This window comes from Aspergillus stella-maris (assembly GCF_047715825.1).
Source record: "Aspergillus stella-maris strain CBS 113639 unplaced genomic scaffold BDV14scaffold_35, whole genome shotgun sequence".
NCBI lineage: Eukaryota > Fungi > Ascomycota > Eurotiomycetes > Eurotiales > Aspergillaceae > Aspergillus > Aspergillus stella-maris.
The window spans coordinates 121,123-135,034 of NW_027396829.1; the positions used below are offsets into that span (position 1 = coordinate 121,123).

Below are 13,912 nucleotides of genomic sequence, written 5' to 3' on the forward strand. Positions count from 1 at the left end.
CATCTCATACACGCATGAAGTTCAAGATCTATCTCCTTATATACTTTCCTTATTTTCCTATGTATATTTCTTTCTTTTAGTCTTCGGGATATCATCACATGTAGATGTCCCTCATCTGTCTTTGCATCCAGCATCCGGTCTTGTCTCGCATTTTCATGGGTTCTGTTCGATTCAGCTGTGATACGCCTATTATTCATCTGCCTAAGTTCACGAACGGCAAATGGCGGCTCCGTTGGCTTTTCTTGTTCTTGCTGTTCCTTTCCTTACTGTTGTTCATGTTCATGTCCCTGTAAACATATGCTACGATCTACAGAGAAATGAAGTATAAAAACTAGATACTATGTGCTTGGTGTCTTATTAGCTCTGTAGGTGCAGGAATTGACCAGTGGTCAAGTACGCACTGGTCCTTTTGCCTTAACGCTTCCCTCGTTCCTCCCTACTTCGTGCAGCTCAGTGTTTGACAAGAAGATATTGAGGGTACATAATATTTATGAAATATAAGATAGCTAAGCAGGTAAGTAAATGGTAAACAACGCCAATGCCCGCAAAACGCCAAATACAAGCCGCGTCTCATCGCACCACGTCATTCCCATCCAACAAAGTCAAAGAAAAAGAATAGATAAGAAGAGAAGTACATGATTTTCCTCCTTTTTCCTTTCCACAGGGTTATCGACTACTTCGAGCCCCACCCGCGCAACTTCATCCCCTCTTCAATCGCCGTCCAGATCCCCTCTACGACCTCACGATCCCGCCAGCGTCCAGCACCATTCACACCACCTTTATCGTCCCATCGCTCAACACCGAAGCTGCGCACGCCGCGTCCCCATCCCTTGACTTCACGGGGGGCATCCTCGCCTCGCCAACCAACGTAGATACCGGAGGCGTGCTTGAAGAGTTCAGGTGGGGAAGACCATTTGTAGCTCTTAAACTGCCACGTTTGGCCCGTTGTGAAAACGGCCACGAGACGCTGCCAGTAATCAGGCTTAAAATTGGCCGTGGAATCAACGAGGATGAAGCGTGTTGGTTTGCGGGGCCCAGAGTGCGAGCCCACGGGGCGAGAAGAGGACGATGAGTCGACGATGTTGAGGGGGCGGTGGATGTAGAGGATGTTGTTTGTTGCGCTAGCCATGCCGAGGGAGGGGTGGTCCGGTGGGACGAAGACACCGTCGCCGAGGAAGGAGCGGACGTTGGACATGCGGATGAGGGAGGAGGCGGACGGGGAGAGGAGGATGATGGGATCTTGGGTTTTTGAGGTTCCTTTGCGAGGCTGAGAGAGAGGGGCGGAGGGTGTTGGGACCATGGCGTGGGGTTTGGAGGAGGGTTTTGTGCCGGGGGGGTATTGGGTTGTTCGGGAGCGGTTGCGGCCTAGGAAGGTTTCGGCGACTTTGCGGACGTGCGAGAAGTCCTGTTATCTGTGTTAGAGAGGTGACAAATGCTATTGGCGGCTTCAACCTACTGTCTGCTTGATACCGCGAAGAACGCTGTTGCGATCTCCCAGTTTGCGCTCCCCGTTATAGATCTCCTGCAGTCTGGGATCAATGACCTTCCCAGCCTTGCCAGCAGCAGCACCAGCCGCCGGAGCAGCAGGAGCATTAGACACACCCGCCGCACCGGAAGCAACATTGGCAGAAGCCTGAGCCTGAGCAGCAGCTGACGGAGCAGCAGCGCCCTCGAGCGGCTTGATATATTCACTATCGTCCGAAGCACCCTCTAACCACGTAATGAGATCCAAACGCTCGACGAACGAAAGATTTTGTGCCTGTTCTTCTGGTGCCCCTTCGCCGCGCTCCTTCTGCTTCAGCGCCTCATTCAGTTCCTGCACGGAGGTGATGTACTCGGGGATCGCAACATCCTTTTTTTGGTACGCGAAGAAGATACCGCGGAGGTCGACTGGTTGTTCGGAGGAGCTGGAGATGAAGCGAGTTGGTGTGTTCAGTGCGAGGGATTGCGGAAGAGGGTGTTCAAAGTATAGGTGGGTAGCTTTCGCCAGGTCATCGGTCGCATTGTCCTTTGAGAGATTGGAGGTGGTCGTCGCGGTTGGCAAGCTGCTGGCCGCAATTGCGCGACGGAGGGCCAGGAGCGGATCCTGGAGGGAGGGATCGGTAGCCATGGCGGATATTAAACAGAGCGGCACTCCGAATACCCCTCAAAGAATCTCGTAAGGTGGCAGGCTGGAAGTGGAGGAGTCGGGAGGCGTGCAGTGGTGACAATCGGACTTGAGCTTCATTTCGACGGAAGGACCGTATCACGTGATCTGTCCTACAACAAAGAGTCTCTCAGCTTCGTCCTTGCTCTCATCAGCACTTACTCCCAAAATAACACAGTAGCAAAAAGCGCGAGCTTCTTCCAGCTCGAAGCCCGAAAATTGCCTGGAATGAGTAGCCCAGAGAAAGTACTCTCCATCGTTTTGCTCCATTGCTTGGAGTACAACAACTGTCGCTGCGGCTTCGAACGGCCAGGAGACGGCCGCTACCTTGACGACATGTGTTTATCTGTGCTTGAGCAAGATATATCTTGTCGCAAATGGAGTGTTCTACTTTCCCAGTCTATCTGAACAAGGACCAGTCTCTCTCCCGCCTGCCTCGTCCCTTCTTTCAGCAGACGGCACCAAGACACGAAACGAGAGCGGCCCTATAGGTCTCATTCAAGCCGAGTCCTCACTTTGGATCGCGAGGACGCCTCGTTCCTTTGGTCACCACATGTCCCTGAGCAGACTAGTGGCTAGCCCTGAAGAATCGGGCGATCAGGGACATGCCTGTTTTAATTCGGAGTCTATGCCGCCCATGTCCGGGCCCTGAACGGCGAGGCCGTTTCATCCTATATGATCCAAGACGGGCCAAGAAGCATGGAAACCAGTAAGTGGTGTCTTTGAGCCTACTAGTAACTCAATTCCGCAGTTCAGTCGTGGTCAGATGGTCAAAATCCACGAAGGGTGTGTCGAAGGTCCGGCTATTAGGAAAATAGGCATTGAGTGCAATGCTGCAACAAAGGCTATAAATGAAGACTATTGACGGACGAAAGGGCTGCAGAATGTCCTATCTACCATAGTCACTTATTACAGCAGGATTTACATTGAATTATGTTGTCTCTTCTTCTTGCAGGCGCGTTCGCCTCCCGTGTTCTCGGCCATGGACACATCTCCAATATCATCGTCAATGGCGTCTCATACGAGGGTTGGAACATCAACACTTTTCCATACATGTCAGAGGTGCCCCTAGTTGCCTCCTGGGGCACACCCAACACTGGTGGAGGCTTTCCAACAAACGGTTACAGCGACCCCGACATCATCTGCCACCTCGATGCCGCAAATGGCGAGGGCTCAATCCCGGTCACTGCTGGCGACAGTATCCATCTGCAGTGGACAGTTTGGCCAGAGACCCATCACGGCGCAGTGCTGGACTACCTTGCAGACTGCGGCTCTAGCTGCCAAACAGTTGACAAGACGACGCTTGAGTTCTTCAAGATTTCCGAGGTCGGACTCATCGACGATACAACCGTCCCGGGATACTGGGGCACAGACGAGCTCATTGATAATAATAGCGCGTGGCTCGTGAAGATCCCCGAGAGTATCGCGCCGGGAAACTACGTTCTCCGCCATGAATTGATTGCGCTCCACAGTGCGCATGAGGAAAATGGAGCGCAGAACTACATGCAGTGCATCAACTTGCAGATTTCGGGGAGCGGTTCGGCGCAGCCTGAGGGTGTTCTTGGTACAGAGCTATATACGTCAACGGACCCTGGTATTCTGGTTGACATTTACAATCCTTTGACCTACATTATTCCTGGACCGGGCTTGATTGCTGGGGCTTCTGCGGTCGCACAGTCTACTTCTGCAATTACTGCGACGGGGACTGCGATTGTTCCGGGGGCCACCACGTAAGCGGTTGTCCAAGGCCGCATTTACCTTGTGTGTAGGAGCTTGCAATGTCTTTCTTCACCAAATGTATATAGTTGCTACGCTTTATGGATTCTTGATCAATTATTTGAGCTAGTAAAATATAGAGCAATGGAAGGCTACCACCCACCCAAAGTATATATCGATATATATTGGGGTAGAGAAGAACTGATACTTCTATTTCTCCCACCTTCATACTCTTATCCCAATAAACCCGCGCGATCACCTGAAGATAAACCCCTGACAACTAAGATCCAAGCCACAGTCCTACAAAGTTTTGTTCCTGAACCAACTACTGAACCCCAGCCGTGCAACCTCGGCAAGTCCGCGCGGAGCAACCAAGCTTCCCCAACTTTAGATCTACCGGGGAAAGTGGTACCACCGTCTTACATTCTTCATCTTCCCTAGCCAAAGTATCTGGACTCTACACTGCTCAATCAAGATACGCCAGATAACAAGAGACCAAGCAACAATGTCCTCAAAACCAGTCGCACTAAAACAAGTCGGCCCCCTCCGCCCCGACAGACCCCTATTCGACTTCGAAGAACACACGTACCAGATCGCGCAGCGGTTTGCGCCGCGAACGGATGCGCATAACGTATTTCACCTCTTCCCTTTCCCCTCTTCATCAAAGGACTATACTCATGTATGGCAACAGCGCTGGTCAATCGACATCCCCGCCCTATCGTTAACATTCCACAGCGCAAGTCTAACCCCAACACCCCAAATCAGCTTCGAGATGACCATCGCCCCCAAACACTGCAACTACCTCGGTAACTTGCACGGTGGCTGCGCGGCGACATTATTCGATGCCCTGTCGAGTATGATATTACTCGCTGTTTCGAAGCCAGGGTTCTTCCAGTTGGGCGGGGTGAGCAGGCATCTTAATGTTACGTATCTCAGGCCCGTGGGGGAAGGCGAGAAGATTAGACTGAATGCGAAGCTGGTGAATATGGGAAAGCGGTTGGCGCTGCTTAGGGGGGAGATCGTGAAGGTTGGTGGGGGGGACGGGAAGGAGGGGGAGGTTTGTATGGTTTGTGATCATGAGAAGGCGAATACGGATCCTGATCCTCAGAAATTGTGAGGGGCTTGGAGATAAGTTTGTATTGTAAATATGATATTTACATAAATTCATGGCAGTTGATTTGACGATCTGAGTGATATCTAGCATGTCCGTGGTTGTTGGTTTCTGTCTACCGGGTTGATCTCAAGGCGCTTCTGTACGATGACCAGCTCTACTTCGAGCAGCCTGTTCAAGGGTCCAGTAAAGAGTGCAGTTCCAGCGTATTGAAAGTGCAAAAAAAGAAAGACAAGGATATTATTGCTCAGTTCAAAACATCCAAACGACAGTATATTAATCCTTCAGCGGCGTGAAGCTACCTATTCCTCTGCAAGCGTCTGACCCTCACGAAGGCCTTCAACGACGAGCTCCTCACCAGCCGCACGGCGGTAGATGTCCCGAACGTCATCTACTACAGTCAGCAATCCAACCTTAAATCTTATTATGTGTATGTTAACTCACCAGTCGTGGTCTCAAAGTGCGATGTGGCGTCGTAGCTCTTGGAAATGTAGATGTTGTCCTTGGTGCCGTCCTCGAGAGGCTCGTAGAGAGGAATGGGAGGTCCGAAGAACTTCTCTTCGATCTCGCCGAGCCGCTCGAAACCGGCCTCGAGCTCGAGGTGGTGGTTGGCATCCGTCTCAGCAATCGTGGAGACGATGGCGATGTAGTAGCCCTTGGGGCAGACGTTGTGTGCTGACGAGACAACGGCAATGTAGATGTCACGCTTGCGTCCAACCTGGGACTGGGGAATGATCAGCTGGAGAGAGTCGCTGCCGTCGGTCTTGTCCACGGGGTGCTTGAGGATACAGATGGCCTTAAGCAGGTAGCCCGTGATCTTGACCTTGCTGGGGAAGTAGGATGGGTCGGCAAGAATCTTCTTGGTCTTGGTCTCGAACTTCATGGTCTCGCCGCCCTCATGAGGGTCTCTCATGGTGGCCTTGATACCGGAGACCTTGCCGTCCTCGTAGAGGAACTCGTCAACATCGGTGTTGAGCATGTAGGTACCGCCGTAGATAGCGGAAAGACGAGCAAAACCTTGGGGGAGCTCTCCCAGGCCGTAGAGGGGGTAGATGTATGGCGACTTTCCGTAACGGGCCATTGAGTTGACGTAGAGACGGATGCGGTCGATGGCGTCGGCGGCCATTCCGGGCTTGTTGATGTATTCGTCAGTCGTGTACAGGGCCATTGAGTGACCGACGAAGTCGCGGGTGTTGTCCTCCAGCGAGAACTTGTCGTAGACGTCCTTCATTGTGCATGAGGAAATGTTCAAGCCTATACAGTATTAGCGTTAAAACGCCACCGCGGTCCTGGGATACACACCCTGGTGAGTGTCGGGCTTGTCAATTTTGAATTCGCCAACCCACTCCAAGAACTTCTTTGCACGTCGCTTCTCGAACATGCCCATGAGCGATGAGCGCAGAGCTTCGCCGGCGTCGGAGGGCACCTTGGCCACTGTGGCCTTGGGGCCCTTTCCTTGCTGAACGTAGCTGCCAGCAATCTGCTTGAACTCGAGGTATCTTGTAACATCGGTGGAAACGAGAATGTTGGTCAACTCGCCGTTGGCCATCAGAAGCTTGGGAACCAGGTCGATGTTCCAGTCGTTGACGCGGCCATACTTCTTCCAGGGTTCCTCGCCGGGGCGGACGTTGCCGTATTTTTTGAAGAGCTAGGAAAAGATGGTATATTAGCTATTGTCGCGTTGAAGCTGGGCCATTGGACATACAGTCTCAATGTTCACAGAGGCGGCCTCGCTGGATTCAGGGTTAGTGGTTGATGTTTCATTGAGACAGCTGCGGGGCGGGGTTGCCAGCTCACCCTCCGTAGTGATCATTGCGATCAATGTGAAGCACCTTGTTGCCCTTGACACTGAGGACACTGTAGAGCATAAAGTTAACCCTATTCCCAGTCGTACCGGCGATCGAAGGCGAAAGACCTACCCAGAAAGCACACACTCCGTCAAGCCTGCGGTGGGTTGTGAGCTATGGCGGGAAACAGCGGGGTAGTTCTGCAGGAGTACATACCGGTGCCGAGCACCACGACATCGTATTCGGGGGCAATCTCATCCATCGTGAAGGTAAAGCTGTACTAGAGCAGACAAGAGTGAAGAATAGCAGAACAGCAGATGTCCAGGAGAGAGGGGACAAAAGCAAGAGGGAGGATGCGGAGATGAAGGGAGCTGGAGCTTAGCGGTGAAGTGGGAAAGGCAACGGACACTAAGCAAGCCTAGGCCGAGCTAGTCTGTCCTCGTCCATCGTCATCTCTCTCCTTTTCTACAACATCAGGGGTTTTATTGACACATTTACCCACTACTGCTTCTATCTATATGTCACTGGCCTAATAGTCTCCGATCTATTGGTCTGCCATTATCATGATCGTGCAATCAATCTCCCTTTACAATTTCAGATGCCCCTTTTCACTACCTAATTCCATACTCTAGCAGTAGCAGCTCAGCAACTAACCTTAGGAGATTGTCCCTTTTACAAGCTCTCGATTGAACTGTCATTGATCTGCGGTGTCACTGCACAATCTATCAAACAATAAACGAGCCCTTAAGCCCAGAATGCTCTTCACAGTCAACTGCTTAACAATGGCGGGACAAAGACGGGAAGACACATAATCTTAGATTTGGTTGTATGAAAACGGCACAAAAGACTACACTCGGCCATTATACTGTTCGCTTTACGTTCTATATATTCATCATGCTTACCACAGGAGTTCGGATCATGGCCCAAGCATCAGCTTACCACTAACTGCCAGACACAGCTTCAACACTCTACAATCAAAGTCATACCTTCAGCGCTATGCGTGCCAACCATAGGAGCCGACAACTTCTCCTCTTTGGCGAGGCTGCTTACGGCTACTCAACAGCACGTCCTGCGCCGTTTCAGGAACGTCCATCGGGCTCGTTCCCAGTGGTTTTTACAACCCAGTATCGGGCCAGAGACCCTGAGGAGGAAGGCCGGTATTCCGCGCGTTGGACCGACAGGGTTCCCCTTGACCTGAAGAAACCATTCTCGAGCTCAAGTTCAGATGACGAAGCCATATGTTCTTTTCGTCTTGATTGGTTCTGAAGAAGATATACGAAACTTCCCTCTTGTGGCTGAACGGGAATTTAGTCCCGTCCATACGGAACTCGATTGCGCGTCGCTAAGCAATGGAGATAAATCCCAAAGGACAGAGGTAGAACGCAAATTCATTTCATCACTCCTACATCTACCTGCCTTTCTTGCTATAATTCATCAGCAAAAACGAGTCTCTCTGACCACTATACGTATCAAACGGCCACACCGAAGTTGAACCATATCATTAATCTATAACATTCCTCTCACACACTCCTCACTCACACACGAAGTATCCTCAAACATGGACGACGTCTTCGACTGCAACAGCGACGGCTTCTCCTGCCGCCACTGCGAACTTCACGTCCTCGAACTCGAAGAACACGGCGAGGACGCCTCAAACCTATACTACCACAAAGACACCTACCCCATAATGTTCAACTGCCAATTCATCTACCGCTATGCCGAAGGTCCGCTAAGATATGCCACGAGCCTACGAAACGGGATCTCCAAAACCTTAGCAAAGCACTTCAAGCAGCGCGTCCCTGTGTACGCTGATGTCCGCGCGTACAAATACCATGGTGCCCTCGAGGCACAGGATTGTGATTACCCGACCATGATGATTAGTCTCCTCGTCGGCTTTCCCTTTTATGTGGACATCTCCGATAACCTCGACCTCTGGAGAACGATGTTTGAAGACCGCGCTCCCGATTTGAAGGATTGGAGCATGAACGAGTTTGCGGAGAATGATCATCTGAGTCTTGCAAGGCTGGAATGGTTTATGGCTCGTGCGGGGGTGGTGCATGATGAGGAGTGTACTGAGAATGAGCTGTGGCCGGTTCTGCAGCTTTTGTTTGACTGAATGATGGACTGGTTGGGATGATGGCTGGATAAAATCACAGGCTGATATTTTTGTTTCTCTCAGGCCTGTTGGTATATGGCATATGGCAGTGACAGTGACATGGCTTTATTAGCGGACAAGGCATCTGCGCCTTTGTTGTGCAGCTCTGGCCTTCATATATAGATAGATAGCTCTTTAGGTAGAATTCATAAGTCCATTCTTGATCTTCATCCTTCAAGACCCTTTGTCTTCAACAAATGTAGGTATCAGGTATTGGTAGGTATATAGCCTGGACCTGCATCTGCCTCACCAACAATGAGCCATATGCCATCAATCCAACTACCCACCACATTGACAAACATCATTCAAAATGCCAGCCTGCACAACATATACTTCAATGTGCACCCCCTGCAAAAGACACTACACGCAGGACCGCATGTGCGGCATCCCACCGTCAACGCTATCATACAGCCCCAATACATACCCCATTGTCTTCAAGACATTCTACGAGTTCCCCTCGGCCACAGGTACAGGAACAGACACATACGCTGAAGCAGAAGAACATGGACGCTATCTTCTCCGCAGAATCAAGGCTCGTCTACGGGAACGGTTCAGACGAGACATCAGCGTCATTGCGAACTTCGAGATGAGACACTTGCAATCCGCACGGAAAGACAGCGATTCTATCCTTGTGAGTGTTAGCTTGCTGATTGAATTCCCCTGCCATGAACCGGGCGATAGTGCGAAGACGACCATGGCGTTTCTGCAAGATAAGTCTATGATTATGAGTATGATGCGGTCAGCGAGGCAAGTTGATGCGCGGATGAGGGAGTTGTTCTCGGGGTTGGGGCTTGGTATCGATGTTCTTGATTGGGATGCGTATAGTTCGAGCGCGCAGGGGGATCTTTGTCGGGCGAGGTTGGGGTGCTTTCTTGAGAGGGAGGAAGGCGGGTTTTTATCTTGCGTGCTGTGTCCTTGAACAAACTTGAACGATAGACAATTTTAATGATAATGATGACATTGAATGCTAATATTACAGGTAGAAAGTACAAACGTAAAAAAAACAGGTTATTCAGAAAGGGCGTGTCCTGAAATGCTCAGGAATCTACGCCTCCTCGACATCGTCATTTTGAGGTCGGTAGCCCTGCTTGTAGAGCTTCTGTGCGTCCTCCCAGGCATACCATCTCTCTCGGAGAACGTGCTTGATGGCCTTCTGTGTGACGCGGATCTACTTAAACTGTCAGTAACCGCTAGGACAATCATTCATAATATACCTCGACTACTCACAGTCGACGTCCGCTTTTGAGCCTCCCATTCTCCGTATCCGGCCTTCAGGCGGCTTCTTTCCAAGTTGGAAGTGGCTATGCGGTTGCGCTCTTTGAGGCAAACCCACCACAGGCTATGCAGGTCTTCCCAGGACTTTTCGCGGAGTTCTTGAATGGACCAGGAGCGGCCTAACACAAGTAATCGGTTAGAAATTGTCATTGTCATGTGCATCGGTATCGAAAGTCATCACTAACCATGCGCACTGTCATATTCAGGCGTACTCAAAGCGGTACGATCCTTAGGAAAGAACGCCCAAAGCCCATGTTTCGGAGTCGCCTTACGCTTCTTCATATCCTCAGGCGAAACAGGCTTGGGAAGGGGGTACTTTGAAGCACCGAGTGTGTATCGCGGACCCGTGCGGTGAATGGCAGAGACACCGCGAACCTTGTTACGGTCTGCAACTGGCGCGGTGGACGAAAAGTTCGAGGTTTGGACGGTCGACCGGTTCAGGGGGAAGTGGAGGGACGGCGCAAGGTATGCGGGGGGTAATTCGGCCGCGGAAAGGGCTCCGGCCTGGCGAACCAGCCGCAGGACGGATTGGCGTTGCATGGTGAGTGCAATGGTGTGCGGTGATCTGGACAGTGTCGGAGGCCGTTGGAGTTGAGATCGCGTGCTGGGAGGAGCTGACTTTTCGGCGGTTAGGTCATGTGATCTGCTCGCGGCTCGGTGGGTGATACATATGCACCTGTTGTAGCTCACGTTTTCGAGTCATAGCATAGTTTGAGATCATATTAATCAAAAGTACGTAATGACTTTGTACAGTCGACTTTCAGGATATATCATGTCATCAAGAGTGGTAAGGGTGTCCATAACCGTGCTCTGAAATACCATTGATGTATGCATGACACTAGGCCTCTTACACCAGAACGGATCTTTTGGGGAAGTCAGAGCCAGACTATTGAATCCTACAGTGCCAGTGACAAAGCTGCTATTTTTCTGAAATATTGCTTGCAAGAATAATAGTTGCGTTGTAGAATAACCGCGACCGGTCAGTGCGCAAGTGGTCTAAGCGCGCGGCAGTGGCAGACACTCCACTTACTTTCCAAAGGCGTCGCAACAAGTGTGGGCAGAACAGACATCCTGGAAATCACTCCGATCTCTGATGCTATCGGCTTTCGGTCTGCTACCTCTGCCTGAACTCTCGATCCCTTCGACTACTATCACATCCGCTGCCTCCAGAGGCTCATATTCACCATGAATCGGCCAGGTTCGTGAACCTCGTTTGCCCTCTGCGTCTCCTTTGTCGCCTGAGCTCCGACCCGGACCTCCGCTCTCGGTGTTTCTGGTCTGAAGACTCCCTGACAGCAGTCCGGTTGCTTTCGAGGATTTCGTGCAAAGGGCGGCCCCCTGTTTGTTTTGCTGTGCCAATTGAAGGCCTCTCAATGGATGGGTTCCTCCGCCCGCGCCCTACGCACTTCGCACCATTTCCTTCGCAAACGCCACCGGGCGTGTTCGACACAGTCACACTACTGTCATAAATTTGGCTGTTGTTTCGGTTCTCTTGCTGACTCTGTTCTCCTACTCTAGGACCAGGTCCACAGCCCTTACGAGCCATGTCTGGGTTCCCCGCACAACAGCAAGCTCAAGCTCGAAATGCGACGATGGCCTCATCACGCCTACCGAACGGAAAAATGAGTATGACTACGCCGTGATTGATCGATTGATCGTTATTTTGGCTATCGGAACTGACGCCGGAGGGTACTAGGTAGCGGAGCGAACTGGAACTTCAACCTGCCTATGAGTGGAACGCCGGGGGTACAGGGCAATCAGCAACGTAACATCGGAACAATGGGAACCTTTGCGCAGAGCCTCAGCGGATCGCAACCAGCAACTCCGCTCGATCTGTCGTGAGTCTTGACCTGTCAAGGATTATTATAGTTTCGATGTTTGATGGAGCCGAGTGACATCGCACTAACACGACCCGCCTACTCGCCTAGTGACTTTCCCTCGCTATCCGGAGCACCTTCGCAGTCGCAAGCGCAAAACCAGGCGCATATGGTATGGGCAAATGCCAGTCAACGCGGCGTGCAACAGACCCCTGTCCAAAGGCAGCAACATCCTACTTCGCAAGCACCCTCCAGAGGGCCGCAAACGCAAACCCAACTTCCACAACAACAAAGCCAACCCTCCCACGATGACGTCTTTCCATCCGGATCTCAGTTCGCGAACCGGTTAGACGACTACAGAAACGGCGGGCAAGGGATTAGCGGACAACTGGGTGGCGGCGCGCAACCGCAGACGGGAAACATCGAAGAGTTTCCTCCCTTGGGCCGGAACGTTTCTGCAGATATCAACCAAGATCGCAGGAGCTCACTGATGCAAGGTGCTGGGTTTGGAGCCTTCAACACGAATCTGCCGTTCGCGGGCGTCAACCAAAGCCAGACGGCTCAAAGTCGGAATATGATGGCGAGTGCGATCGGCGGGCAAGAACGGATATCGTCACCAGGAGTCGCGAGTTCATCGGGTAGGATGCGTCGTCGTCTGGAGACTGAATCGGCACTAATTATGATTTATAGGAATTGCTTCGTCACGGTCACCTGTCAACCAAACGGCCAACGGTGTTACGGGACAAGAAAAAGAGGACCCAACGAGCGCCGTTCTATCTAGCCAACAACAAACAATACCGGCAGCCCCGGGACTGACCCGACAACCACAAGTCGCCGCTACCGACCAGCAACCGCTTGCCGAAATGAGTGAACTTGACAAATTCGGACTAGCAGGTCTCCTACGGATGATCCATAGCGACAGTGCCGATGTTGCCAGCCTTGCGGTTGGGCAGGATCTGATGACGTTGGGGTTGGATCTCAACCAGCCAGAGTATGTCCCTAAAACCTCTTGATGTAGGGTAAGACTAAGACGTTTCAGGCCACTGCATTCAACGTTCATCTCGCCGTTTGTCGCATCTGTACCAGGCATTCCGTTAGAGCAGGACTTTGCTCTTCCAGGCTGCTATAGTGTAGCAAATGTTCAACCTCTGCAGTCACGGATCCCCAGCTTCAGCGACGAGACTCTCTTCTACATCTTTTACAGCATGCCCCGAGATGCCATGCAAGAGATTGCGGCGGAGGAGCTTATGGGCCGCAAATGGCGGTATCACAAGATTGAGCGATGCTGGTTGACGCGAGACGAGGCATACCCCGGGCCGGTGGATGTCGAGCGAGGAGTGAGTGAGCGCGGGGTCTACTTATTATGGGACCCCGCCACGTGGAAGAAAGTTCGGGTACGTTTATATCCCATCTCTTCTCAAACTGAAGATAAAGACTAACCGTTACCAGCGCGAATTCATCCTCCGCTACGAGGATCTCGACAATCGAATGGACCCCAACCGAACAATGTCGCGAGTTGGTGGGTTCCCACAGCAGCACGGGTCATGAATGTTTGAGTGTGAGGAGGGTACGAGTACGATAGGAGCACTGGGAGGGACAGATCAGCAACGGCGTTAGGTTCACTTCCTGTTTACTCTCATGGACATGCGGGGGTTACCGTGCTTGCTGAAGGAAACGACGGGCGTTTCTCTTGTCGTCGATTTGACTTTACTTATCATGTGGTGAATGGATGGGACGGGTAAATAGGGTGCCTTATCTATTGAGACCTTTCGATCGAATGAATTGCATGAGTTGTGGCGCTTTGCTTCTTTCCGAATGCAGGTGCTACGGATGTTTATCTGACTGAGTTACTCCTTTCCATGAACCGTCTAGTAGTAATGGCAAGGACGGAAGTAAAGGTCACCG

The 13,912-nt window shown here is 51.6% G+C and overlaps 8 protein-coding genes across 8 annotated transcripts; 5 read left to right on the forward strand and 3 right to left on the reverse strand.

The window, feature by feature from the left end:
• Positions 1-346: 346 nt before the first annotated feature.
• On the reverse strand, positions 347-2,193 carry BDV14DRAFT_175326 (CDC73 C-terminal domain-containing protein). The gene is made up of 2 exons (XM_073769048.1): positions 1,457-2,193; positions 347-1,405 (listed from the first exon to the last, which is right to left on the reverse strand). The coding sequence occupies exons 1-2, from the start codon at positions 2,108-2,110 to the stop codon at positions 674-676; spliced, it is 1,386 nt and encodes a 461-aa protein (XP_073627095.1). The 5' UTR covers positions 2,111-2,193; the 3' UTR covers positions 347-673.
• Positions 2,194-2,785: 592 nt separating this feature from the next.
• Positions 2,786-4,027, forward strand: BDV14DRAFT_79195 (lytic polysaccharide monooxygenase auxiliary activity family 9 protein). Its single transcript, XM_073777545.1, has one exon. The coding sequence runs from the start codon at positions 3,080-3,082 to the stop codon at positions 3,878-3,880; it is 801 nt and encodes a 266-aa protein (XP_073627096.1). The 5' UTR covers positions 2,786-3,079; the 3' UTR covers positions 3,881-4,027.
• A 340-nt stretch (positions 4,028-4,367) lies between these two features.
• BDV14DRAFT_201148 (PaaI family thioesterase) lies at positions 4,368-4,979 on the forward strand (the record flags this gene model as incomplete). The annotated part of the gene is made up of 2 exons (XM_073773681.1): positions 4,368-4,493; positions 4,554-4,979. 2 exons carry the CDS (start codon positions 4,368-4,370, stop codon positions 4,977-4,979), a joined length of 552 nt encoding a protein of 183 aa, XP_073627097.1.
• On the reverse strand, positions 4,920-7,132 carry BDV14DRAFT_175331 (secretory pathway gdp dissociation inhibitor). Its single transcript, XM_073769049.1, has 7 exons — positions 6,977-7,132; positions 6,893-6,917; positions 6,771-6,830; positions 6,679-6,706; positions 6,276-6,621; positions 5,418-6,227; positions 4,920-5,364 (listed from the first exon to the last, which is right to left on the reverse strand). Exons 1-7 carry the CDS (start codon positions 7,020-7,022, stop codon positions 5,276-5,278), a joined length of 1,404 nt encoding a protein of 467 aa, XP_073627098.1. The 5' UTR covers positions 7,023-7,132; the 3' UTR covers positions 4,920-5,275.
• A 589-nt stretch (positions 7,133-7,721) lies between these two features.
• BDV14DRAFT_175332 (uncharacterized protein) lies at positions 7,722-9,047 on the forward strand. Its single transcript, XM_073769050.1, has one exon. The coding sequence runs from the start codon at positions 8,319-8,321 to the stop codon at positions 8,874-8,876; it is 558 nt and encodes a 185-aa protein (XP_073627099.1). The 5' UTR covers positions 7,722-8,318; the 3' UTR covers positions 8,877-9,047.
• Positions 9,048-9,225: 178 nt separating this feature from the next.
• Positions 9,226-9,834, forward strand: BDV14DRAFT_201151 (uncharacterized protein; the record flags this gene model as incomplete). Its single annotated transcript, XM_073773682.1, has 1 exon — positions 9,226-9,834. One exon carries the CDS (start codon positions 9,226-9,228, stop codon positions 9,832-9,834), a length of 609 nt encoding a protein of 202 aa, XP_073627100.1.
• Positions 9,835-9,869: 35 nt separating this feature from the next.
• mrpl4 (mitochondrial 54S ribosomal protein uL29m) lies at positions 9,870-10,884 on the reverse strand. The gene is made up of 3 exons (XM_073769051.1): positions 10,376-10,884; positions 10,143-10,309; positions 9,870-10,083 (listed from the first exon to the last, which is right to left on the reverse strand). Exons 1-3 carry the CDS (start codon positions 10,728-10,730, stop codon positions 9,961-9,963), a joined length of 645 nt encoding a protein of 214 aa, XP_073627101.1. The 5' UTR covers positions 10,731-10,884; the 3' UTR covers positions 9,870-9,960.
• Positions 10,885-11,257: 373 nt separating this feature from the next.
• Positions 11,258-13,850, forward strand: BDV14DRAFT_175338 (NOT2/NOT3/NOT5 family protein). Its single transcript, XM_073769052.1, has 7 exons — positions 11,258-11,388; positions 11,709-11,816; positions 11,887-12,028; positions 12,119-12,645; positions 12,698-12,998; positions 13,047-13,401; positions 13,457-13,850. Exons 1-7 carry the CDS (start codon positions 11,376-11,378, stop codon positions 13,553-13,555), a joined length of 1,545 nt encoding a protein of 514 aa, XP_073627102.1. The 5' UTR covers positions 11,258-11,375; the 3' UTR covers positions 13,556-13,850.
• Positions 13,851-13,912: the final 62 nt, after the last annotated feature.

Coding starts and splice junctions, on each gene's coding strand:
- BDV14DRAFT_175332 (XM_073769050.1), top strand. CDS start 8,319: ATGGACGACGTCTTCGACTGCAACAGCGACGGCTTCTCCTGCCGCCAC.
- BDV14DRAFT_79195 (XM_073777545.1), top strand. CDS start 3,080: ATGTTGTCTCTTCTTCTTGCAGGCGCGTTCGCCTCCCGTGTTCTCGGC.
- mrpl4 (XM_073769051.1), bottom strand. CDS start 10,730: ATGCAACGCCAATCCGTCCTGCGGCTGGTTCGCCAGGCCGGAGCCCTT. Junction 10,310..10,375: donor TGAATATGACAGTGCGCATG/GTTAGTGATGAC, acceptor TACTTGTGTTAG/GCCGCTCCTGGTCCATTCAA. Junction 10,084..10,142: donor CTCAAAAGCGGACGTCGACT/GTGAGTAGTCGA, acceptor CAGTTTAAGTAG/ATCCGCGTCACACAGAAGGC.
- BDV14DRAFT_175338 (XM_073769052.1), top strand. Junction 12,029..12,118: donor GCAACTCCGCTCGATCTGTC/GTGAGTCTTGAC, acceptor CTACTCGCCTAG/TGACTTTCCCTCGCTATCCG. Junction 13,402..13,456: donor CCACGTGGAAGAAAGTTCGG/GTACGTTTATAT, acceptor AACCGTTACCAG/CGCGAATTCATCCTCCGCTA.
- BDV14DRAFT_175326 (XM_073769048.1), bottom strand. CDS start 2,110: ATGGCTACCGATCCCTCCCTCCAGGATCCGCTCCTGGCCCTCCGTCGC. Junction 1,406..1,456: donor TTCGCGGTATCAAGCAGACA/GTAGGTTGAAGC, acceptor CACAGATAACAG/GACTTCTCGCACGTCCGCAA.
- BDV14DRAFT_175331 (XM_073769049.1), bottom strand. CDS start 7,022: ATGGATGAGATTGCCCCCGAATACGATGTCGTGGTGCTCGGCACCG. Junction 6,918..6,976: donor TGTCGTGGTGCTCGGCACCG/GTATGTACTCCT, acceptor AACCCACCGCAG/GCTTGACGGAGTGTGTGCTT. Junction 5,365..5,417: donor GCACTTTGAGACCACGACTG/GTGAGTTAACAT, acceptor TGACTGTAGTAG/ATGACGTTCGGGACATCTAC.